At 35.6% G+C, this 26,988-nt stretch overlaps 1 protein-coding gene across 1 annotated transcript; it reads right to left on the bottom strand.

The window, feature by feature from the left end:
* Nucleotides 1-707: 707 nt before the first annotated feature.
* On the bottom strand, nt 708-4,913 carry LOC131875803 (transcription termination factor MTERF6, chloroplastic/mitochondrial-like). The gene is made up of 2 exons (XM_059220481.1): nt 4,708-4,913; nt 708-1,824 (listed from the first exon to the last, which is right to left on the bottom strand). Exons 1-2 carry the CDS (start codon nt 4,911-4,913, stop codon nt 708-710), a joined length of 1,323 nt encoding a protein of 440 aa, XP_059076464.1.
* Nucleotides 4,914-26,988: the final 22,075 nt, after the last annotated feature.

The raw sequence follows: 26,988 nt of genomic DNA, 5'->3' as shown, positions 1-26,988 counted from the left end.
GACCACAAAAGCTACTATGTCTAGCAATTATAAATATATAAGAAATTTCTGCTTGTATTTGTAGACTATTTTCCTGTAATTAGTGAACGCAAATCTTTTTGTTACAACTAACACAGGTATAAAACTATTGTAAATGGAAGATCCAAACTTATCTTCAAATGTATTTGATGATTATCATGCTAGCATGATGCACATAAAGAACTGGAATTTGATGTACTCTCTATGTTCAAGAGATTCTAAGTTAATATGACTGACTTGTTTACTTTTAAGAACAACACTGGTTCCTCCTGGTAAGGACGTAATACTCAAAAAAAAGTGTTACCATTCAAGTTCATAATATTGCACCCAAAAGCTTGAGAATTGCCTTATGAACATGGACATGATAATAAAAAGAACATCAAAATAGTGAATACGTTCAATCTCTAAGCAATATTTGGGAGTTTCTAGCAAATTCAAAGAATTCTTTTATAGCACTTGACCTCATTCATGATTCATTAAATTAAAAATCTCTATGTTGCTGTGTTTAAATTTATAATTAATATGAAGAACAACTGCAAATGCCAAACAAATTTAGAAACAAGGTTTTTAGAAGAGGTTCAGAAATTACAGAGAAGCATGATATGCTACAAATCCTCCATTTCAACGGTTATTTTAGTTCTCTGAAAAAATTACCTGATGTGGTAGGAATGGGTATTTTTTCCAAATCGTTATCCCGAAATTGCAGTCTCAGATGATTCGCTTGCGTAACTTTCATATAACTTTAGTGTCTGAAGATTACTTAGGAACCTGCAGGAAAATACTTCATCGCATAGAGTAAGCATAGTAGCCAGACTAATAGTAAGAGGCTCTGAAGAATGCTTTGCAGTTAAATACTTATATAACATAAAACGAGGCTTTAACCTCTTCTCTACGCTAGACTTAAGAAACATAGGATAAGTGCAAACAATGTTTGGTGCAAACCCAGCAGTATGAGTCAAGAAATCCATGTTCTTCTGCAACTTATCCACAGAACATATTAGTATCGATGGAAGTACCATGTTGATCTGCCCATCAATGAGACCAAGATTTGCCAGATGCTTCAACTTCTTGTCAAGCATTTCAGTGGTTAAACATAGTAAGCGCGGATCCTTCTTAAACATATCTTTTATTTCATCTTCCTGGAGACCAATGCTTTTCATTTTCTTTAACTTCTCTGCTACATTACTAGTCACATTGCTATCAATTGCCAGAATCCATGGAGCCCTCTTGATAGCGTGGGACAGCTGGGCTTCTGAGCCAAACAGGTTTGCAAGTAATCGAATTTTAGCATAAAGGTTTTTCTCCTGACTGAAGCAAAGTATTCTAGGACATCGGGTTATAACCGTTGCCAGGTCTTTTGTAGTAAGGCCTAATGTGGTGAGAAAATCAATTTTGGGTTTAAGATGATCCACTTTGAATGTAAGGACATTTGGGCGTTTTCCTATGACAATCCTTAACTGGTGTGGAGTGAATCCCAAGTCTCTGAAGAGTCGTAGTACCTGCTGGGCTGTGTGAAGGAATTTGCGTAGTGACAGGGGTACATTAATCCTTCTGTTGATTGTTGGCAGTTGAGAGTCATAAACCCCACACTCCTTGAGTAGGAATTCTGTAATGTCATCGTTGAAGAGCTGTCTGTATTTTTCTTCTTGTGGTGGGTAAGATTGGGTTGGGGATGTAGCATGATGCGATGATATTGAGACAGAGAATAATGAATGTTTAGAAGAAATAAGGCATGCAGATGGCCGCGATCTGAGGGGCGAAACAATGCATTTGGGTAGTAACAATGTCCCTACATGTTTGCATGCCCTGAAATGCGAAGAAAATTGAAGAGAAAAAATCATAGAATCGAAAACATATGTCATGATAATAGTAACTCGTTAAACAAAATCCTAATACAAACTAGGCGGGGAACATGAACATAGACATTGCTTCCATAATGGTAGGGTTTGCAATTCAACAAAACAGTATTTTTGTGTGTCGCCTCTAATCCTAGTTAGGGTTTTCTAAAACATTTCTTTGGGTCCACCGTGCTGCTGAGATTTATTTAAAATGGATTAATTATGTCTAGTTATGTCCAGAGGCATCTACAATGACATCTAAATGTTCGTAAACAAAAATCTATTTTTGAAACAATTTGACATGCAAATGATGGATGAAATATGGCATGTTTCAGTTTTTGTGAAGGTGTTATTTTATTACTCCAAAAAAAATAGAACCCTTGCCACTTGTCTCTCACAACTTTTTGCATGCAAGAGTTTAATGGATTTGTATTCTTGGTGTTTAGTATTTTAGAATAACATTTATTCTATTATAAGATACTTCTTGGCATATTTTACATATATTTTTTTAATATAAGTATACTAGTTTCATAAATTTTGTATGGTTGTGTCAATTTAAGTTTAAAAGTTTAAGTTTCTATTTATTTTCTATATTTAATTCTATAGAATAAACAAGAGATGCATTTGCATCGGGTTCTTGTTGATGATGTAGTTGATAGTATTTTTTGTTTTTGCAAATGCATTGATTGTTTTGATCTATATTCAATGCAAATTGATAGAGACAATAGCGAAATGGACAGTAATGAACATAATACATTGTGTTTAAAGAGAATGTTGAACTTAGAACATGCAATTAGGAAATAAGAAGTCTTTAGCAATCTATTAATAGAGCCATGAATATAGAAAGTTTATCAATAACTATGTGAATCTAGGTAATTTGTACTAATAGTGGCAAACATGAACATAGGTAAATGATATAGTAGCAGGAATTATCAATTCCCCAAGACCTGCAAATAGTGATAGACCTTCACAATAGAGAATATAATCTTTCACCAATAGATGAATAATATTGAGATGAAATGAAATGTACATGATCTTTGCTTATAAAGGCAAGAGCAAAAGAGATGAGAGCACACAATGATGAAATGTGGCCCAATGAAATGCAAGGGTAGGTAGGAGTTAATTATAACTCAACCACCCGACAACTATGCATGCACAAATAATAATGTAGATAAATAATAAAATTTACCTACTACCTAGGAAATTGATATGCCCAAGTAAGCTTGAGATGTGAGTATTTATTAAATTACTACAATACCACCCCCCCCATTAAGTGCAGCTTAGGGAGAAGATAATTATGCAATATGAGCAAGATGCAATATGGGTCACGACTACTAGGCCATGTTAGGTGCCCATGTACAATACAAATGCAATGAAAATAAATCTCTCATAAAGAGGATAAAAGGAGAAAACCACATGGGGAAAAAATCCTCTCCAAAAGAGAGAAAACGAACAAGCAAATCATGATGCATGAAGGACTCAAGACCCCCCAAGGACTACATACATCATGTATATACAATCAAGTACCCCCCTATAGGAAGGAAGAAGAGAGACAAAATATCCCCCATAATGAAGAAGCTCCAATGTCGATGAAGTATTCTTGGAAACAAAAGATGACCCAATGTCTACAAGAAACACATCTTCCCTTACGAAGAAACAAGTTCATCAAATGATCAAGAAGCCATGCCTGTTCAACTAAAAGAAGGAAGTCTCCAAATGTGAATCTTTGAAAATTGAATGGGAGTCTCCAAGCTCAAACAACCCATTACACAAGCATGATCAAACTGAACCATGAAATGAGACAAATCAAGTGAAGGAGGCGACTTGTGAATGTCAATCTCCAAAGAAGGTGAAGAGGAATCTCCAACTATGATGAGATTGTCATCAAAGAGAAGAGAAACCCCATCAAGTATGTCTCCCAAATCTGCAATATGAGAGTCAACAAATATATTTGAAATGCCATCCAAGTACTCATTCGACACTACAAGATCTGAAATACTATGATCATCCCGCTGAATTGTAGAACCCAAGTCCAAAGAAGTAGGAGATGGAGGAGTAGGAAGCTCAACACTTGTCTCAAGACACACAATGATTCAAGTGTCCAAAATTCTCCTCACAAACATGATTCACTCTTGATGAAAGGGTGTGAACATCAACCAAAGGAATGCCATCATTATCATGAGAAAAATGAGAAAAAAAATACAATCTAGAAGCATGATCAACAACTCTTGTAGCTAGGACATCTCTAGTCTCCATGTCTCTAATGTAAACATAATCAAGAGTGAACTCCACTATCTTACATTGTACCCCATGAGTAATTTGATAAACTGAAAGGAGGTTAGTGGTCAAGGACAATGCACAAAGAACATCATTAAATGTCCCCTCTCTTGTGTCAATAGAACCTTTCCCACAAACCATGATGTATTTGTTGTTACCCATCAATATGTTGGGAGAATTAAAGTGCCCAAAAGAAGAGAACATATCCATAGAAGATGCCATATGATGAGAGGCACATGAATCAATAAGCCATCTCCCATTTTTAGGATGTGTAGTAGACATGAGTGCATTACCCTTCATCTTATCAATGCCATGTGAAAGTCTTGTAGTTTTTTACTATGTAGATGAAGAAGTTGCTGACTATGATGAAGAAGAAGAAGAAGGAGACATTGATGTGGGAAGCTTGATGTTGTTCTTTTGAAGAATGTGTGTAAGCTCATCAATCTTCTTAGTATAACACTTATGCTCATCATGTCCTCGTCTTTTGCAATAAGCACATTTCATCTTCTTCTTGTTCGATGATTCTTCTTTAGAAGAGATTTTAGACTCAAGAGTATGCTTGGAAGGAGAATACTTTTCTTCCTCATTAGACTTGGAATCCTTATGTTGCTTCTTTTCTTTGCCACTTGAATCCTTTGGAGTGGAATCCTTTGTAAGAAGTGTTTGATGCTTTGAAGGCTTCAATGTACCCATGTGTGCCAACATTGCTTGTTCCCTTGTGAATTGAGTTGCAAATCCATCAAGAGAAGGCATTTTGTGTGCACTACCAATAACATCCATAGTAGCATAGAATGTAGAAATGAAAACTGAATAATCAGGTCCAAACTTAGAAAGAATAGAGAGAATCATTTATTCATCCTCTTTTGTCACCCCACAATTAGATAACTCCAATCTAAGAGAATTGAGCTTAGAGAAAAAGTCTTGGATATTGTCAAAATCACTAGGATTTAGACTCATTAGTTCATTCTCCAACTTGAATTTCCTTATTTTATCCATCTTACCAGAGAGATCCTCTAAGATAGTCCAAATATCATTAGGAGTTTTACAAGATGCAATATGATTCTCAAATCTAGAGAAATGGACAAACAAAGAGTACTAAGAGCTTCATCTCTTCTATCAAACCCTTTCCTCTTTTTTGTAGCGCTTGTGGGTTCTAGATCATTTCCAAGAGTGATTCTATGCAACTTCTTTGTTAGCAATAATAACTCCATTTGCATTTTCCACTCATGATAATTATATGAAGTTAGGAGTACAACTTTTGACAAATCCATAATGAAAGAGTACAATAGAACAATTAATTATTCCCTCCACAATTCAAGCAATTAAACCCCTTTGTACAAGAGAAATTGACACAATTTTGCATATTTACAACAATGTATCCAAATGTATTGAATCAACAACTAACTGAAATTATGAAAATCTGCAAACTATCCTAATAAAACTTGAATTGTGAAAAATGAAATTAGGAGCCAAAAGTTATGAGCTCTAGAATGCAAAAGAAAAAACCGACTTCAACTACAAAAAAAATTAACATCAAATGAAAAAATTACAGAAAAACACCTACACCACAACAAAATTGATGGAACCAACTCTTCATCGGTATCTTGTTTGCTAAATTTTGCCTTGTATGAGTATGTTACACCAATTTGAAAAAAAGGCATATTTTAGGCACTTTGGAGAAAAAATGAAGACACCAGAGGGCTTAATTTTAGTCAACCATGTGACCACAATCTGGTTAGTTAAAAAAACACCAATGTGGGTGTTAAAATCACGGACCCCACAAAGCAAAACACTATTACACACCACCGACCAAAAGAGATGTGCTAGGATAAAGGAATCCGCCTGTGGAAGAATAAGTGCGTTGAGAAAAGTACAAATCAAGCCTTGATACATGGGGCTATTGTGAGATGCTCCACACAAGAAAAGAGCCTACTAAAAGATCACAACAATATGGACCAGATATTATCGGTCATACCCAGGGGCTTGCCGAATGAATATTGTAATGTGGTAAATTGCATCTCGTGCAATTTTGCGTCACATAAGAATCCCCAAGTTGATGGAGATCATGGACCGTCATAGTTGTCCTTTTGTCCACATGATTCTCTTCGTTGGCTCAGAACTTGGCTTTTATCGACCATGTTGACCGATTGAGCATCGAACTAGCATATCACAGAGACGTTCGCCCACTGCGCTACTGTCTCGTGAATGTATCAGCCCATAGGTGGTCGTTGTAGCATTATGCCTATGCCTAGACGAGTTCATAACGCCTTTGTCTGCAACCACCAATATCGGGATTTGTTTGGGAGGCTATATCTTTCACGTTTCTATCTTTTCTTGGGACTTCTTGATCATTTTTGAGATATTTTGAGCTCTTGGCATCCATTCTCTCTTATCTTGCACAAGTTTTCCAGCATCTTGAAGACCGCCATTGTTGCAACCTTTTGAGGAACTCACAGTTCTATCTACACAAGTGTTGGAGGGGAGTTTACTACTTTTTCTTAATTCATTTGCATATCATTAATCTCTCATTTTAATTTATCCATTGTCTTAATGGTTCATTCTCTTATTTCTATCATTTTTATTTCCCATCATTGTTATCGTCTAGGTTGTCCATGGAGATGGAAACACCGAAACAGGGGTCTGACTAAGGCAGACCCCTAAATGAAAGTAGGTTTGTCCCTTGAAATTCATCACCTTGAAAGTGACAAATCTCGTCCTCTACAAATACTACTCTTTCAAGCAACAAAATACAACCACCAACCATAACATCGATCCAGTAAATATCTCCACTGTGTGTGGCAAGTATGACGGCTCCCAAAACTCCACAAAGATCAATAACCACGGCAGTGAGTGTGACTGAGGCAAAGGAGTACAAAACAATAAACTCCACACAAGTTGCTCGGCCAATGCAAGTACCTGTTGGTGAAGAAGAAAGGGTCGCCGATGTAAGGAAAACAACATAAGACAACAATGAAGGAAGTCAATCTGCTACATAGAAGCTTGACCCAGGTATAAAGCCTCGATCAAAGCCATGTGATGCGCCCAGCTTGGACCTTCATTACCAATGATTAGACACCACAAGCCAACTAATGCAACACCCAACAGAAGGATTATCGATCAATACAATAGAAATGGGCCAAACTGATAAGAATTAGAGATCACCGGCAAGAGCACAGTCGATGTGCAGATACGTGGTCAAGACCCAAATAATGCATTGTGCACAATATAAGGTTGGTCACTATTGATCAAGGCAACATATCTCGCCAATGAAAAAAATAAAAAAATACATTGATCTTTGAGAGATGAATTGGCCAAATCAATAATACAATGATGAGAGCACACAATGATGACATGTGGTTCAATGAAATTCAAAGGTAGGTAGGATTTTATGAGAACTCAACCACCAACAGCTATGCATGCACAAATAATAATGTAGATAAATAATAAACTTTACCTACTACCTCGAAAATTGATATGCCCAAGTGAGCTTAAGATGTGAGTAAATATTAATTTACTCCAACAATAGCAATATGTGAAATGCTATAGCAATAGCAAATAAAGCAGATTTTAATAAGTAGTTGTGCAATTGAAATTGATAGTTGGTCTAATAACAAATTGTGACCACAAATGTTGACTCCATATCACATTATCTGATATAAGAAATAGTAGCAACCCAAGGTGTAGAGATCCAACAATGTTTTTGCTTGTTTCCCGCTTGCTTCTTATAAAGTTTTTGTTCAGGTACATGTCATAAACATTATTTGATTATATAAGAAAATTCAAAAAGTAGAAACATTTAAGTTGTATTCTAGACTAATAGTAAACCGCATATATACCTTTTCATCAGATGTTTTGGTTATTGTTGAATAAAGGTGGCTTTGACAATAACAGTGTTCTAATTTAATGTGAAATGCCTTGTTATTGAGAAGTCCTGCAACATAAAAATAATTATTGAATTGTCTTCAAGATAGTCTTCATATGTTAACATTCTGTAAATCAGGTAACAACACTCGAATAATAGATTTGTCAACAAAATAATGTATTGTTTGTTTATTATCAACTATTAGAATGGTTTTCAAATATAAGGAATATATATAATTAACTTGTTCATCACATCTAGCACAATGGGTAGTTTTTCCTTCAAGTGCGCCTAGTTGTCAAATTTGTTGTCGCATTTTGGGTAAAATACATGAAATGGATTAGACAACATGTTCTCCACTTTTAAAGTTCCATGAACCTGCAACATATGTTAAAATATCATTGTTATTGGCAGGAATATTTTATTTAATTGTAGTTTTTAAAATGTAACAATCAAAAAATAATTACCACAAATGTTGATTGTAGTATTTGGTTTAGTTTTTGTACTGCTCTTTTGTTTGTCAGATTGCAAATAACTACTGACTGGAATGTGCGAAGAGTCTTATTTACATTTGTGCATTTTACAATATTTTTAATAGAGCTACTAGGAATTCATGTATGTGCACTTGCTCCTCCATTGTTGTAAAATGGTGTTTCAAACTCGGACAAAGTTGTAGCTATTTGTTGTTGGTAAGGGAGATATTTTCTTTGTTAATTATAAGAATGCACAAATAAAAGAGAAATTGAAATAAATTAAATTAAAGTAGAAGGTTCGAAAGATATTTGCACCTGTGCTTTGTCCTTGTTAGATTCTTCATTTTTTATATCAATCAAATATTGGAAAGTTGTTTTTGTGGTGGCCATCGCCAATGCACCAATTGTTTCGACTAGATAAGCATTTGTGCTTGCAAGTGGTTGTTTTATAGTTGAGATGGGAATGAAATTGTATTCCTCACAAAGATGAGGTATATTGTCAATGGTGCTTGTTTCTTTCAATGTGATAATACAATCACAATCTCTGCGATTGTAATAAGTTTTTAGAACAATTTGAAAGCCTAATATAGAAATTGTTGTTCCTGGTACTAGTTTATCTTCAAACTTTTGGACAAGTTGATCCTTGATGTAGACTATCGTGATACCACCTTCAAATATATATATATATATATATAGACTTTTCGAGCATAAATATGTTTAATGGATGTGGAATTTTGAATTTTAATCTTTGATCTGTATAGAACATATTAGAATTATTTCAATATTCAAGAATTGAATCAATATGGTTTGAATGTAAGTAGAGTTTTTTAATTACCTTTTTGATGTCTATTGTTGTCTAGGTTGTGTTTGTTTTGTTGTTCTCTTGCTACTTTCCATTATGTAGCTATTGTAAGACAATTGTACAACATTTAATTATGTGTTTTGAAATTGTAGAAAAAATACACATTGCAAAGTTATTGACTAGTTTGATTCATATACAAAAAACATAGGACATATATTTTAGTGGCATGACAAATAATTTTCGTAAAGTGCAAAGTATTGTGCATTGCGAAAGGGTAAGATATCCATTAATAACGATAGCTTGATACATATTTAATTAGATTTATTTTGATAGAATCTAATTTGTAATGGTCTGAAGTAATTGTTTGCATCATCTTGTGAAAGACAATGTAGGAAGTAATTAATTGTTCTATTGCAAAGTTCAATTGATATTGTAAAGTGGAAAATTGGCAACTTAGCCAATTCTCCACATGGAATGGAGGATTCACTAAGCTCAATTTTCACTTGGGGAAACTTTACATTCAAAAGAGGGGTTGAATCCACTAGATCCAATCCTAAATGATGCAAGGACGAAATACTAAGTAGATTAGTTGAAATTGGAATGTAGTTGACCCTCTTTTGTAAGTTGAATAAGCAAAATGTTGGAATTAAAGACAAAATAGGCAGAAATAGTGAGCTACAGACTCAAGATTCAGCTGTGCACTTGGATCTAAGAAGTATGAGATGATTCAGAGCTGCTTTGTGAAATTCGACAAAAGTTGTAGGGACCGTGTTTCCGAACAGGGATGCCCTCCTATCGATCCTCCGAACTTTTCGCACGTCAAAAAGGGTTTTTCCATCTCTGCAAATAAATCTTAATTCTAGAAGTACAGAGCTGCGCACCTGCTTCTTGCATACAAAAAGAAGAAGAAAGGGGTTGGGAATAGAGGTTTGCCTAAGTCAAACCCCGTTTTGGAATCAACCTTGAATCAAATGCTGCAAATACTTGAAATAAATGGTGGAAAGGTATACCTTCAGATCTGCTATAGATGATGATGATGCTTTGCTTCTTAGATGTAATCACATATGTTGTATGGAATGGCATGAACAAGACAAAGCCCTAACAGACACACACATTCTTGGAAATGAATGATGTAATGATGCTCCACAATTGATGAATGAAGAAGAATGCTTGAATGCTTGACGTAGTCTCCTTGCCTTCTCCTATTTTCGCCTTATGGTTCTCTATCATGTGCTTGTATCATGTATGTATGTATATCAAAATGAGAGGGGAAGACCTCTTTATATACTTGCCTATTGTTAGATATTTAATTTTCCAACATAGGTTGACACAGGGGATTCATTTGCCACTCAAAATTGAGATAGGGCCAAGGGGCCAAGATAGGTCCCAATAGGGAGGACTAGGGCATGACGCCCTGGTCCTACTCTAGTTTGGGCCAGGATTAAAGGGCTATGCAAGTTGTAAAATGAAAATATGAGGTTTGGTTGCATAGAAGAGGCATAACAAGCCCCGATCAAGCATGGGGATGAGACCGGTAAGGTGAGGGCCCAAAATGCGGTCAAAATTGAAAGGGGTGCAATTTTAGTAGGCTACATTTAGCTCCCACTTTAGTGGGAGTATAAGCTTACACAAATACTCATAGTAAAGTAGAAGAGAGAGAAATGGAGATGAGGAATGCATAGCAAAATCACAAGGAGTATAAGATATTGTTGATTTCAAGGATCTAAGCCCCCAATCTTAGGATCTTAACTCACTCAAACATATGAAAGGGCACACAAAACAAGACAAAAAGACAAACAAAGACAAAAAGATAACAAAGGCCAAGACATAAAGGCACACAACCCAAAAGCTAAAGACCAAAACAAGACTTCAAGTCAACTAGCCGAAGAGACTTCGATATCAAAATGTCTCAACAACTAATATCATTCTTGACAAATGCCATCTCATGAACACCAATAATCACATAAAAGAGAAAAGCAAGCATCATCCATGAACTATCAATAGCAAAAATATGAGTTCATGAGAGGAAGAAGAGAGAGCATGAATACACTCTATACGTATATATATAAGTGATCCATGAGAAGAATGATGAGAGAGACAACCTGAACTACTTGCCCCTAGATATTTTTATCTAGGTGATCCATGGTGAGAAAGGACATGGACAACTCGTGCCTAGATGTTTTTATCTAGGTGATCCTTGTGGGGAGGAGGGAAATAATTGTCTAGTTGTTTTTAGCTAGTTCCACCCATCCTCGTGTGTGTGTGCAAGTGATGTCTGGTTTCAAGTATATAGCACCCCATGTAAGAGTCTTTTCTCTATGTTTGAGTGTGCTTTAACCTCTTTAAGACATGTAATGTAATGCAAATGCCAAGGGACGATTGTGTGTGCAAATATGTAAATGCCAAGTGGCAAAGATATATGCCTGGTTTTGAGGCCATCCCGTTTAAGACTTTGTTATTTTTGGTGATGTGTTAACCCCATTTAAGACATATATCAAATGTTGTGTCTATTTTTGAGTGTGAAGCATGTCGATCTAAGAGTTTTTTACTTTGGTTCCAAGAATGAACACCTTGTTTAAGACATGCAAAAATGATATGCAAGAGAATAGTACAATATGGTACAAAGGGAGCGATATGGGTGCCCCCCCCCCCCCTTAATATGTCAACATAGTTTTACATTGATGTCTTAAGGAAGCTAGAGACAAGGATACCAAACCTTCAACACGAAGGAGATATCCTTTACGCAACAATGTCATAAATCCAAGCTAGAGAGGGAATACTCTTCAAGCACATATAAGATAGTTGAAAAAGAGATATCTTGCAACATGTGTAAATGAGATCCTTGGAGGAGAAGAGATCTTTTCTTTAAAGACATCTACCTCCAAGAGGATCTATCTTGAACAAACATAACATCTTCTACCAAAAGAAGGGAAGGGAAACAAGAATTCATACCTTCCTCCTATTGCTAGGTGAAAGATATTCTTGATGAAGGATGACACACTTTTGAGCCATTGTGAGGGCTAAGTTTATGATAGATTTATATTACCAAGTAGAGAAGAGGTTGTAGCCAAGGACTTACACCTCTTGTATGAGAGAGAATCCTTGAGAAAACAACAACTTCACACAAGAAATGACACAAAATCATAAACAACACCACTCAACAAAGGTAAAGTAGATCCTTAAAGAGAAGAGAGGGAAGGAAAAATCAATCATTGCCCCCCAAGTGTAAGGACAATGAGAAGAATTACACAGTCTCCTTAGGAGAGATTAGTCATAAGCAAATACACAATAAACTCACATGAATGACTATTCAATGTAAGAAAAGACATTAATATATATAAAATACATCTTAAAATAAGTGGTACTATTCAAAGAGAGAGAAAGAGGGAGAAAGAAAGATCACATATTCCCCTAAGGAGGGATTAATCATAAGAAACATACCATTGTAAGAAAGGATATCAACACATGAAAAATGCAACCCCTAAATTTGTGAAATTTGCAAGGAAATCCAGCTTGGAAATAAAAATTTGAATTTTAAATTGCATACAGTTAGATCTGAAAATGAAAATAGGAATGTAAGAGTGTAAGAAGTCGGGCTCACCAAAATGTAAAGTGGAAAATTGGTAATAGCCATTTCTCCACATGGAATGGAGGATTCACTAAGCTCAGTTTTCACTTGGGGAAACTTTACATTCAAAAGAGGGGTTGAATCCACTAGCTCCAATCCTAAATGATGCAAGGACTGAATACTAAGTAGATTGGTTGAAATTGGAATGTAGTTGACCCTCTTTTGTAAGTTGAATAAGCAAAATGCTGGGATTCAATCGTGCAATTGGATTTGAGAAGTATAAGATGATTTGGATTTGCTTTGCAAAATCCGACAAAATTTGCAAGGACTGTGTGTCTGGACAAGGTTGCCCTCCTATTAGTCCTTCTAACTTTTCATGCGTCGAAAATGAATTTTCTGTGTCTGCAAATAAATCTTAATTCTAGAAGTACAACTATGCACCTGCTTCCTGCATACATAAATAAGAAGAAAGGGGTTGGGAATAAGGGTTTTCCTAAGTCAACCCTCGGTTTGGAATCAACCTTGAATGAAATACTGCAAATACTTGAAATAAATGATGGAAAGGTATACCTTCAGATCTGCAATAGATGATGATGATGCTTTTCTTCTTAGATGTAATCACACATGTTGTATGAAATGGCATGAACATGACAAAACCCTAACACACACATGTGTGTTACATCCCACTTGTGCCCTAGTTGATAAAGTGTAGTATTTACATCCTGATTCATGTTAACCCTAGTGCATTTTTTTTGATATACTTGTAAGATGTTTAATGTGCCCTAGTTTCATGCTTTAGCTGATGGATTTGTTCAGATGATTATGCATATGTGAATGATGATAATTATGCTTTCTATGATGAATTGATGGACTTTGATTGATTAATTGATGAATTTACAGTTAACAATATGATATAATATTTTATTTTTGTCATGAATTATTAATTGTTAGAACTGGACAAGATTTGGATCTAACGGATTTCGTTGGCCAAGTGTGTGTAGGATACCGCTGCCCTCCATGAAGGGAGGGAAAGTATCATCAGGTCAGGAGGTGAAAAGAAAGAAAGAACTCAATGTTGTTTGAAAACCCTAACCTAGCTAGGTAAACCTATATTGATCTTGTTAGACCTTGTTAGCCAGTGCACCAGGTAACCTAAAGGGTCAGTGCAGAGAGTTTAGGGTTCATAACCCTAGGTTTTGTCGCTTCTCGAAGTAATTATTAATTATTATCATTTAATTAATTATTAATCAAGTTTAGTTGTGGCTAATGTTCTTTTTATTATATATATATACACATATACATATACATATACATATACATATACATATACATATACATATACATATACATATACATATGTATACACACACACACACATATGTACATATACATCTATACATATATATACATATACACATATACACATATATACATATATACATATACATATACACATATATACATATGTACATATACATATACACATATATACATATATATACATATATTTATATATATGTATATGTATATATGTAATATATATGTAATATATATATATATATATATATATATATATATATATATAAATATATATTTAAATCAATTAATAATTCATGACAAAAATAAAATATTATATCATATTGTTAACTGTAAATCCATCAATTAATCAATCAAATTCCATCAATTCATCATAGAAAGCATAATTATCATCATTCACATATGCATAACATCTGAACAAATCCATCAGTTAAAGCATGAAACTAGGACACATTAAACTTCTTACAACTATATCAATAAAAAAACACTAGGGTTAACATGAATCAAGACGTAAATACTGCACTTAATCAACTAGGGCACAAGTGGGATGTAACATAAAAACTCAAAAATTGTGAGCAAAACTATGCACCACATGATCTAGAGCTCACAAAAATAGTACATGCTCTGCAAATGTGGCATCACTATTTGCTAGGAAAGCCATTCGAGCTCCGGTCGGATCACCAAGGGTTGAAATATATTTTCACTCAACCCAACCTTAATGCACGACAAAGACGATGGTTGGAACTAATCTTAGATTATGATTTTGAGATCAACTATATCAAGGGTAAGAAAAATTGAGTGGCAGACGCGTTGAGTCATAGACGCCATATCAGTACCATCATTGCAGTGCATACAGGTTTCAGGAACCGTGTCCTTCAATTGTTAGGAGGGATAGATTTTATCAACAGGTAAAAGAGGCTCTACAAATAGATTCCCAAGATCCAAGGTATGAAGGATTCCAATTTGAAATAGATGGACTTACCAAGGTAGGATGTATATACCTGAGTCCTCCGAGTTGAGAAAATTGGTGTTGAAATAAATGCACTCTGCACCTTACTCTGGACATCCGGGATTAACTATACTACTTGCTGACATCAAACCTTTATATTTCTAGAAAGGAATAAAAAATGACGCCGCAAGGTTTGTGGCTAGCTATTTTGAGTGCCAACGAGTTAAGGCTGAACATCAACACCCATCAGGGTTGTTACAACCTAACACAATACCTAATTAGAAATGGCAGATAATCAGCATGAACTTTGTCCAGGGATTGCCTATGTCCAGAAATAAGCATAATGTCATTTTAGTAGTGGTAGATAGACTAACCAAAGTGGCTCACTTTATACTGGGCAACTTATTAGATGGGGCACCTACCATAGCTTACAAATTCTTGCATGAGATATTTCGATTACATGGAGTACCAGAGAAAATAATCTCAGATAGGGATGCCAGAATGACATCCAGATTTTGGAAAACTCTATTTTCAGCTTTAGGAACTCAGTTGAACATAATCTTAGCCTATCACCCTGAAACAGATGGTCAGACATAAAGAGTCAACCAGGTTTTAGAAGACCTTTTGTGAATGTATTGCATGGATCAACAGTATAAATGGGAGGAATACCTTCCATTGGTAGAATTTTCCTATAACAATTCCTACCAGTCATCCATTAAGATGACACCCTTCAAAGCACTATATGGAAAGAGGTGTAGAACTCCTATTAGCTGGGATAAGTTGGAAGATAGGATAACCCTCGGTCCAGAAATGCTCTCAGAAATGGAGGAGAAAGTTAAGCTAATTAGGAAAAGGTTAGCAAAAGTTAACGATCGACAAAAAAGCTATGCAGATGCAAAGCGTACTCCCAGACAGTTTGTAGTGGGAGAGAAAGTGCTTCTACAGGTGAAACCGAACAAAAGTAGCATAAAATTTGGAAAGTCCTCAAAATTAGCTCCACGATATGTTGGACCTTTTGAAGTGTTGGAAGTCATAAACCCAGTTACCTACATAATTTCTCTACCACTAGCTCTTGCACGGTTGCATGATGTATTTCATGTTTCCTATTTGAAAAAGTATGTTTCAGATTTTGCACATATGATTGATTGGAACTTCTTACAAGTACAGGACCTAGAGGTGGTCATGATCGAGCCAATCAGGGTGCTTGAGGTACGTAAGCAACACTTACGTAAAAGAGAAGTTACTCAGTGCAAGGTCCAGTGGGACTAGTACATTGAGGACAATGCCACTTGGGAGGATTATAATGAAATCCATCAACTTTTTCCCCATATGTTTAATGTTTTTAACAGCTAAACTTACTTTGTTTCTTTAATACTAGATAAACAATGTTATGTTCATATTTGTTTTAAATGACACTTAAAATCATCGAGGACGATGATTCACAAGGGGAAGGATATGTTACATCCTACTTGTGCCCTATTTGATTAAGTACAGTATTTACGTCTTGATTCATGTTAACCTTATGCATTTTTTTTGATATACTTGTAAGATGTTTAATGTGCCCTAGTTTCATGCTTTAATTAATGGATTTGTTCAGATGATTATGCATATGTGAATGATGATAATTATGCTTTCTATGATGAATTGATGGACTTTGATTGATTAATTGATAAATTTACAGTTAAGAATATGATATAATATTTTATTTTTGTCATGAATTATTAATTGTCAGAACAGGACAAGATTTGGATCTAACTAATTTCATTGGCCAAGTGTGTGCAAGATATCATCGTCCTCCATGAAGGGATGGAAAGTATCATTAGGTCAGGAGGTGAAAGGAAAGAAAGGACTCAATGTCATTTGAAAACCCCAATCTAGCCAGGTAAACCTATGTTGACCTTGTCAAACCTTGTTAGCCAGTGCGCTAGGTAACCTAGAGGGTCAGTGCAAAAAGTTTAGGGTTCATAACCCTAGGTTTTGTCGCTTCTTGAGGTAATTATTAATTATTATCATTTAATTAATTATTTAATTAATTATTAATCAATTTTAGCTATGGCTAATGTTCTTTTTATTATATATATATATTTATGTATATGTATATATATTACATATATATCCTATGTGAATACCTGGGTAGGAGAGTACATATACATGGTCATATACGTACTTCCGTAGTCAAGTATACATAAGATGTATGGGTCGTATATATATATATATAAATATATATATATAAATATGTATATTTAAATCAATTAATAATATTTCATGAAAAGGTTTATTTTAATTAAATAAATTAATATTTGCCAACTTTAATTGGCAACTCAATTATTCAAGTAAACGATTTGAGAGGGAGAGACATATAATTAAATCTCTCCTAAAAGCCGCTAGGAGAGTTGGCTTGGAATATTTTGATAATGTTGAAAGGAAATAAGTTTTTAATAACAAAATTTAATCTCATTCAACGCTAAGTCATGGCATATTCCTCATTCAATAAGCAAGTTATAATATTTTATCAGGCTATTGGAGCTTAGGAAATTAAAAACCAATTTATCACCATCCTTAGTAAATGCTTATCGAGAATTTTAGAGGAATATGAATTAAAACTTATGTTGTAAAAACCTCATTGATATCGATATGGGAAAAGATTATTTTTGTGGGAATGTTGAATGCGTGAGGGAGAAGCTTCTTCTAGAAGAGAGAATGTTGAAGGCGTGGAAATGGAGCACAAGATTAATGTGACTCCTGGAGGGTTTGGAATACCGCTTGGTTTTAGGGTGTTGTAAGAAGGAATCGCGTTATTGGATAATACTTAAACCATTATAGAAGGGGAACAAAGCATTATTGTTATTCTTCTTCTACGACAAGGAATAAGGGTTTTGCTTGGTTTTTTCAGTGATTTCAACTTGTGGTTGCAGTGTGGGAAGCTTGATTCAGAGATTCATCTTCTTAAGGATAAACCAGGGCATGTTACCTCCTTAGACCTACAATTTTACTCTTTTATCTTCCTTTGTTCTTAAATTTTGAATTAAAGGGAAATAAATTCAGAAATGTCTCTGTTGTGTGTGAATTGTTTGAAGTTTTAGAGAATTTCTTGGAAGATCTTATGGGGTTTAAAAACCTTCTGCATTCTTATGAAGTATATTTGTTACTGTTTCAGTTTTAACAAATAATAACCAACATGATGTAATTCCATGTATTCTGAGTAGGGTTTTGGGTAGTTGAAAATGAAAAAGAAGATATACATACTACAACTGCAATATTATGTTATTTAATTAAAATTACTAGCTGTTATTTGAAAATTAGGAAGTAATTTCCCTTTGAAATATGCTCTTAATTCATATAGAAGGGCTTACGTAGCTGTGTCTACATTTTTTTCTTTTGTTCCTCTTAATATGAGAGATGTACTGGTTTTTATACATATAGATTTGTATGTACATTAAGTATATATAAATATGTGTGTATAAAAACCTACACAACGGTCTCTGCAAGTCTGATGTAAAATGTGAAGGTATAAAAGAACCTATACTTCGAATGTTGGACTAGGGTTTGAATAGTTTGCAAATTATAAGGAAATGTATATATTAATTTATGTTGTGACTATGCTGTTAGCTTCTTTTGAACATGAAACATTGCTTCCTTCATAAAAATTATGGGCAAACTATAGATATCTGAGTTCTTTAATAGAACTACTGGTTCTTTATTATATCAATGTTGGGTTATAATTTTTTTTTCTTTCTGTTATGAAACCTAAACTATAGTAGCAGCCTTTGTGAAAACCTAAGCGTATTATTGCAAACCTCTTCTTTCGATTTGGTCATTACGTTGCTTTAAGAAAATTAAGCCTAAACCTGAAGAGTCTGATAATACTTAAGTGTATGTGAGGGTGTGGGTACAGGTGCACATTTGCACACATACTTTGACTTATACCAACAAGTATCTACCAGTGTGATTTATAACTGGTAATACTTGACGTATTCGTAAAGGTATTTGTGCTCATGTGTCTGTGTATGTGTACCTTAACATGCACTGGTAAGCATATTTCATCATATTGGTGCACACTTTTACCATTCAATGGAAGGGTGTTTTTTTCCGAGACAACTTAATGAAGATTTTGACCTCTTATCCAAGATTTCAGAACTCTCTTAGACTGAGAAGACAAGATATCTCTTAGATAAAATTATTTTATCGAGATTACCCTCTCTAGATTAAGAAATTAACCTATAACCTAGCCTAGGAAGGCAATGGGTTGAAGAGAATTATTGTACATGATGTAGTTAGCATCACTACTGGGAGGTCACTCTCAAGATTCCAGGACAATAGAGACATGTCCGATAAAGTTATATTCTATACTCAGGAATTATGTGTACAATCGACGACTCTTATGCCCCTATCTTTCCCAAGCCAGGGATTCAGTTGAAACATCATAAAACATTGTAGCCTTGAATGTGAAAGAAATTAATGATAACATTTTATAGTACTAAAACTGTGTCAAATGTACGCTAAACACAAGTTGGGTCTTAGTTCCCTTTTGGAGTTCAGTTTAACTTTGTGAACCTAGTCTTATTGCTAAGAAGGGTGAGATAATTGACGTCGTGTTAATTTGTGCTTATAGTGTTAAACCTTGACCAAGGTGGTGTTGCGTAATGCATGCACTCATCTAATCTTTAGTACCAAATACACCTCTAGTCAAAGCATCATACTAGTAGGGAGTTACCCTTAGTGTATGACTGACTAAGCATGTAGGTCCTAACACCAAGTCTCAGATAGTATTGAGTTCTCTTTTTCCATCACCTCCCTACGAAGGGTCGAGCCAATCCAGATGGATATGGCATAGGGGACTAGATAGTTCGTGGTTGGGTGGAAAAGTGCCCTAATGATAATTTCCCTCCTCACCAATCTCATGAAAGAGTTTCGAAGTTCATAATTTTAGCATCAGTTGAAAAGTACTCTTTAAACTCTTTCTCTCTTTTATTTTATGCAATGTTATTTATTTCTTTATACTACCTATATATTTAATTTAGTGCAATGAAATAACTTTTAGTTATCATTATCCTTGTTTTAAAAAAAAATCTTTTATTTCTATGTTACTTGCAATGTTTATGTTAACGGCTATATTTGCAACGATTACATTCGTTTCAGTTACATTTTTTGAATAAATGTTTCCCTTAAATTTTTAGCATATTACACATGGTATCAGAGCATCAGGTTCAACACTAAACCTAGGGCTCACCACATCAACAAAGACTTAGAATATAGAAAACTGAAACAAAATACTTGGCATTGTGCAGGATGTTTCACACAACCAAATGAAAACAAGTACGTGACCTGGTTTACCTTTAGTTGTGGAAGGTAATCAATCACAAGTATGATTACTCATATTGTTCTATGCTGTCTGATGACAAGACCCTAGTTGATGCCCTAAAAAGAATCGTCAAGGAAAGATGATGCTAGACTGGTGCCAGTAAGGCAGTAGTACGAACAAAAATATTAGCAAACAAAGAACCAAAACCGGTTAAACCTACAACTAAAGAGATGAAATATAATATGGTTGTCATACATCCTGAACCTAAGGAACTAAAGACAGTTTGCATAACCCGACCTGGTTTCTGGTTGGTACCCTTTTCCAATTTTGAGGGGCAAGAAGATTCCATCACAGAATCAGAAAGTAGCTCTTAGATAGAGAGCCTTACTTGTATATAATGAAGTCTAACCCGAACTATTTTTGAGAGTAACCCTGATAAGGTTACATTGTATGAATGGAACTTAAACCCCACTTACTTGTGACAACAGTTCATATAACATTTTGATGATATATATATATATATATATAGTTAAATTGTAAAATTTTATGTTTCATTTCATGCTCTTATTCTTGAAATTGGATAGAAAACTAAAACTTCATATACTGTAATAATAGGTTTAACAAGAACTATATGATGGACTTGAAAAGCACTGAGGGGGGGGGGGGGTGAATTAGTGACACCAAAAATAAAGGTACTTCAACTAGTAATTGATAGATGAACTTAACAAAGCTTTTAAATACAATGCATGCAATCCAAAATGATATAACAACATCCACAATAATTAAAACATCTACCATAACACAAGTATTTATACGTGGAAAACCCAAATAGGTAAAAACCACGGTGAGATGGAACTCACAAGTTAACTATCTACAATAATAGATAACTGACTGGTTAGGGTCTACAAAGTGCTCTGCTAGGAGCAAATCTTGTTAGAGATCCCAAAGCTTGATTAAAAGCTTATATCCTGTGAAAGGTAGTACCCTGTTAGGAGTAACCTCGGTGGAGGATTTATGAATCCAAACTAATGGATCACCCTGTTAGAGGATTTGAACAGTGAAGCTTGTTAGAGCTTACCCGGCTAGGGGATTTTAATTCTGCTATAATTGTTAGAAGACAACATGATTGGTTTGATCTGTCTGAGTAGCACAATACTTGCTTGATCAGATCCTTCTAAGCATATTCAACACTGCTTTTTAGCATACTCTGCAACTTAACACTTTTGTCTTTTGCACACAACATATCACTTTTACTCATATAAAATAATTCATTGTGATGTCAATATATAGACATTTAGATTTCATGTCGGCCACAAGAAATCATAACACAATTACCTAGGTCCAGTGTATCTGGTCAAGTGATCATAACTCATCACAAAAATACTGCCAAAAATTGTCAGTGGTGATAACTCATCACAAAATCTACGAGTATCGGTTGGAACACCTAATATCAATTAGAGTTAAACCGGTTGTCCTTGATGCTTTTGAGATAGTCTCCACTGGATCTTCATGTTGATGTTGAGACACATATAACCAAGTGGTTATCTTCATGCATATACCGATTGTTGCCAAGTATCGGTTAGAAATAAACCTTTAGTATACCGGTTGTAGTGTAAACAACTTGAAGTTACATTGGTAGACAATATGAACATATGTGTGTGTATGTGTTTCATCAATGACAACATATGATGAATTTATTACAATCATCATCAAGCCAACAATCTCCCCCTTTGGCATTGATGGCAACACTTAGAAAATTTTATAGTAATACCGCTAAGTGTACTTACATAAAAAAAATTTACACATATATACATGCTCCCCCTTAATGCATACATTATACAAAATTTTCAAAAACACACATGCACATTTCTACTCCCCCTTTGACAACAATGCCAAATTGAAAACGAATATATATATAGAAAATTTGTATCAAAGTGTTCAACATATACAACAACAACTTGAAAAAAAAAGATTGACTCAAGATGCATGCATAAGCTAGTCTCATGAAAATAACATTAAAGTTATTCTTTAACTGTGATATGGCATTTGTCCATGTCTCTAGCATGTTCTCAGTGTACTCAAGTGTAGACGTAATCTATGTATTGGACTCTTCCATGGAATCTGGTTAACAAGTTTCTGGGGTAGCTAAAATAGCTTCAACATTAGTGTAAGCTCTCTGTAGGATGTCCACTTGTGTTGTAAGTTGACTCTTCAATTCCTTTAGTGACCGAAGTCTCTTTGCTTTCTCATGATCATAAGTATCCAACCTGTTGTGCAAATCATCTACAAATTTGCTAAAAGCAAATATAGAGTCTTGAAGTGGGACATATGCATTGCATAATTTTTCTAGCTCTTGCTTTGTTTCTGTTCGCCTTTTTGTGATATCAAAATAAAAGAATGAAACATTATAGGTAGAAGCAAGATATTTTCCTCCTATTTCAATGGATTTTCTCAATAAATCTTTATTATGTGATAGAGCCAGTTTGTTGGTGTCAATTTCCTTCATGATCTGCTCACCACGCTTTTTCCTATAACTCTTTTCTGCATATGTATGGGCTGATTCTTCAAGTGATGTGAGTTGGTCAGATGCATCAGTGACTAATTGACCAAGCTTGCTAATAGGGGTTGACAGATGTGTTGTAGAAGTTTCCGGTAGTAGATTTGTCAAAATGCCTACTGCTTTTTGAATAGTTTCTGCTTCAATCCTTTGCTGTTTAAGTCTCTTTTTGTGTGCTCTAGATTGCATAACATTTGCAATCTTCATCATTTCAGATGCACTCATGTTAACAAAATTGATAGGCCCTGTGATCCTAATGAATCATCATCATCATCTTCATCAGTCTGCTAAGTGACTAATGTTTTTGCTGGTTCAGAAGATGTTACCTTAATGATTTCTTTCTCTTGTTTTTTCTCTATTTCCTGTTCAGAAGTCTGTGTGTCAACATTCTTATTATATTCCTTCTGAGTATCTTGTAAGACCAGTGGAGATTGGGGTTTCTTAGGTTGTCCTTTTTCTGGTGGATTATCTACTTTCGGTTGAGTTGTCGATTTCTCAATTAAAGTATTCTGTAAGTCAGTGATTTTAGGTGGCTCCATATCTGGTGCAGTGATGTCTCCAAGTAGATCAACTGTATCCTGAACATCATCAACAACATGAATAATGGTGTCATCCTTGTTCTTGACATGATAGACCTCATCAACTTGTACAATCTCTTCTTCATCCATTTCAGGTCGATTAGTAGTATCTTCCTCATCCTTAGACGATTGTATGAGCTCTTCCATCCGTTTGATATCACATGCTATTTGATGAGTATCAGTCTCAATAATTGGCCTCTTTCCATTAAGTAGCTTCAATCTTCTTGCTTTGAAAGCAAACTGAGTTTTGTATTGATCAACTAAAGCACTAATTTCATCTTTAGACAAATTAGAAAAATATTGTACAAATATCTCATCAATAATTTCTTTTTCGAATTTTACAGCTTCCTCCCATTTATTTAACAGAATAGTATACAAAGAATTTGAGATATCCTTTTCAATATCATGAGGTAATCTACTATAATGGCACAAATGATTGATTACCTATTGAATGATTTGCTCCTTCTCATCTTCACTGAAAGAATCAAAATGTTCTTTGACAAGGTCAAATCTCTTCCTTCCTAATGTATTCATTGTCCTTTCAAAGTGAGTTACAAGCTTGTAGGTAGAGACATCAAAAGGCACAGTTGCCTTCGGCACTTCCTTTACTTGCTTAGCTACTCTTCTGGTTGCTTTCATCTTCTTGGGTTCTTCCTCAATGTCAGTGTGTATGGTGAAAATGGATAACAATAATAACAAGATTGCAAGGCTAAATGAATTCAACCACCAAACCCTAGACTAACAACAACAAAGATCCACCATAACATATGAAGATTACCTAAGACAATGCAAATAAAATGAAATCACAAAGATTATACCATCACATGTCCAATAGGGTTTTGATCTCCATTCTTCCTATCTCCATTGATCTTGCTTGATATATTTGCTCTCAGATTTTATATGCACAAGAGCTCAACAAAGAACGGAATGTGGTTGCAAGTAGGATTGTAGTGTAGTCAATTGATCAAGTTGTTAGGGTTTGATAATGAAGAAAGTCCTTAAATAGAAGACACAATATGAAATGGAGGGATAAGATTGAGAGGTGTAAAAAAGGAGGTCGGCTAGGATTAGAGGGTAGGTAGAAGAAATAATAAAATAATGAAAGAGGTAGGTAGTGTAGGAATTAAGAGATGAATGACATGTGTCATGTGTAGAAAAAGCTAATGAATTAATTAAATAAATAAAGATTTATTTAATTAATAGAAGAAATGAGATCAATTAAATAAATAAAATATTTATTTAATTTAGGAAAAGGATAATTTAAATAAATAAATGTATTTATTTAAATGAGAAATAAGGCTAGAAGAGGATAAATGAATTAATTAAATAAATAAAGATTTATTTAATTAATAGAAAAATTAGGCTTAGATAATTAAATAAATAAAATATTTATTTAATTAGATATGAGAATTTTGGGTGTCTACATTTTGCCCCTCTTTGAGACAATGCGGCTTGTCGCGTTGTTTCAAAGAAGATAAGATGAACTGATACAAAGTTGCCCCAAGATGGGAATTATATGCCCCCTCGAGAGATTGGATGAAAATGTCTAAAAAGATCGCAGACAATCTCTCAATAAGAAAGATGGGATAGAATGGACTGATCGGATAAAGTGACAAAGTCACGGGATAAAGAAGATTGACTCGGGAAACGAGGGCGAGGGCTAGGGTAGGCTATAAGATAGACCACGGGGGAAAATACATCCTCATTGTCATCTACACATCCATGAGAGCAGATTGCAGAGTGAGAAAAGAGAAGCAGCAGTCAGCAGTGATGGCTTTCGTTCATAGATTCGACCGCGTTCGTCGATTCTAGAGGCCAGCAGAGGCAGGAGAGCCAGTAAGTGTCGCAAAACCTCCTCGTACTTTGACGCATTTAATTTTGTCATTAATGCATGTCGAATAGGGTAATAAATGCGCTTAGACTAGGGTCCACAAAAGTGTCAAAAGTCATTTAGGCGCGTTTGCGTTGGTGCCAGGCGCGTCTGTGTTCGCTAGGCATGCCTGTGTTTGTGCCAGGCACGTCTATGTATGGACCTGCGTCTGTGTCAAATGCGGCCGCGTTTGTGCTGTTCAGGCGCGTCTGCATCGTTTGGGTGCGTTTATGCACAACATAGGCGTCTGTGTGTCAAGCAGGTGCATCTGCATTGTACAGGCGTACCTGTGCAGTCTGTAGGCGTGTTTATGTAATGTAAGCGCGTTTGTGCTGAACAAAATGCAAATTTTGTCTTCTAGGTCAAATCGGCAGTTCTGTGATGAACATACGCTATCGATTGGATAAGCTGCTGAGAGGATACACTCAAGCAGGTCCTCTAGAGAAGATCAGGATAGATCAAGGCACTTTGTGATGAATAGTGAGTACCAAGATAGAGTACTTTGTGATGAACAGGGAGTACCCAAAATGTAAGCAGCACTTTGTGATGAACAGGGAGTGCAAAACACGTAGTACTTTGTGATGAACAGGGAGTACCACTAGAATAGAAGCAACACTTTGTGATGAACAGTGAGTGTCACAAGTGGATAGATAGCAACACTTTGTGATGAACAGTGAGTGTCACTAGGATAGATAGCCATTTAGATAGCGAGTAGCATTTTGTGATAAACAGTGAATGCCACTATAACTGACATGATTGATTTGCTTGACTGCAGGAGTATTTGCCTATGCTGGAGTCACAGGAGAGATTCTCGTCGATGCAGAGGTTGCGACCTGAGTTGACACTTGGGGACAGAGCTGCCATCGAGGAGATGGGTTTGAGACATGTGCTGTATGTGCCTAAGTTTTGGGCAAACATGGGTTTGCTGACTGCATTGGCTAAGAGATGGCACTCAGAGACATGCACATTCCATTTGCCGATGGCTGAGATGACCATAACCCTTGAGGATGTATACAGGATTCTGCGGGTGCCGATTTATGGGGATCTGATTCCGTATGATCGAGATGGAGATAGGGAGGCATTGAGATGGGTATTTTAGGACCCTGGATTGGAGATGAGGGCAGGACACGTGGCTTGGGACACCATGACAGCCACAGGGTTAGCATTGCCGGCAGTGATAGGAGGAGCTATCAGTGGGTTCCTGTGTCCAGACAGGGCGACACGGGGGTTGGCTGTGGGCTGGGGGGGAGCACTAGAGACACTGGTGATGCAGCACACCAGATACACCTGGGGACCATGTGTGCTGGCCCATTTGTATTATGAGCTTCACCAGTTTGTGTATCATGGATCAGTGGGATTGGGCTGTGGAGTGACACTGCTGTAGGTATGGGCCTACGAGCATCTGTCGATTACCCGACCGATACACTTCAGGGGGAGGGGTCACAGACGCAGCTTTGTTCATCTGTACGACATGATCACATCACAGCCACGGATTGGTAGGTTAGAGCATTGGCGGCGGGTGATTGATGACATTGATGTGGTCATATGGAGACCATATCTAGGCTGTGAGGAGTGGGAGG

This window comes from Cryptomeria japonica, chromosome 5 (assembly GCF_030272615.1).
Source record: "Cryptomeria japonica chromosome 5, Sugi_1.0, whole genome shotgun sequence".
NCBI classification, from domain to species: domain Eukaryota; kingdom Viridiplantae; phylum Streptophyta; class Pinopsida; order Cupressales; family Cupressaceae; genus Cryptomeria; species Cryptomeria japonica.
The sequence above is the reverse complement of the archived record's forward strand: the minus strand, read 5'-3'. Positions and strand labels throughout refer to the sequence as shown.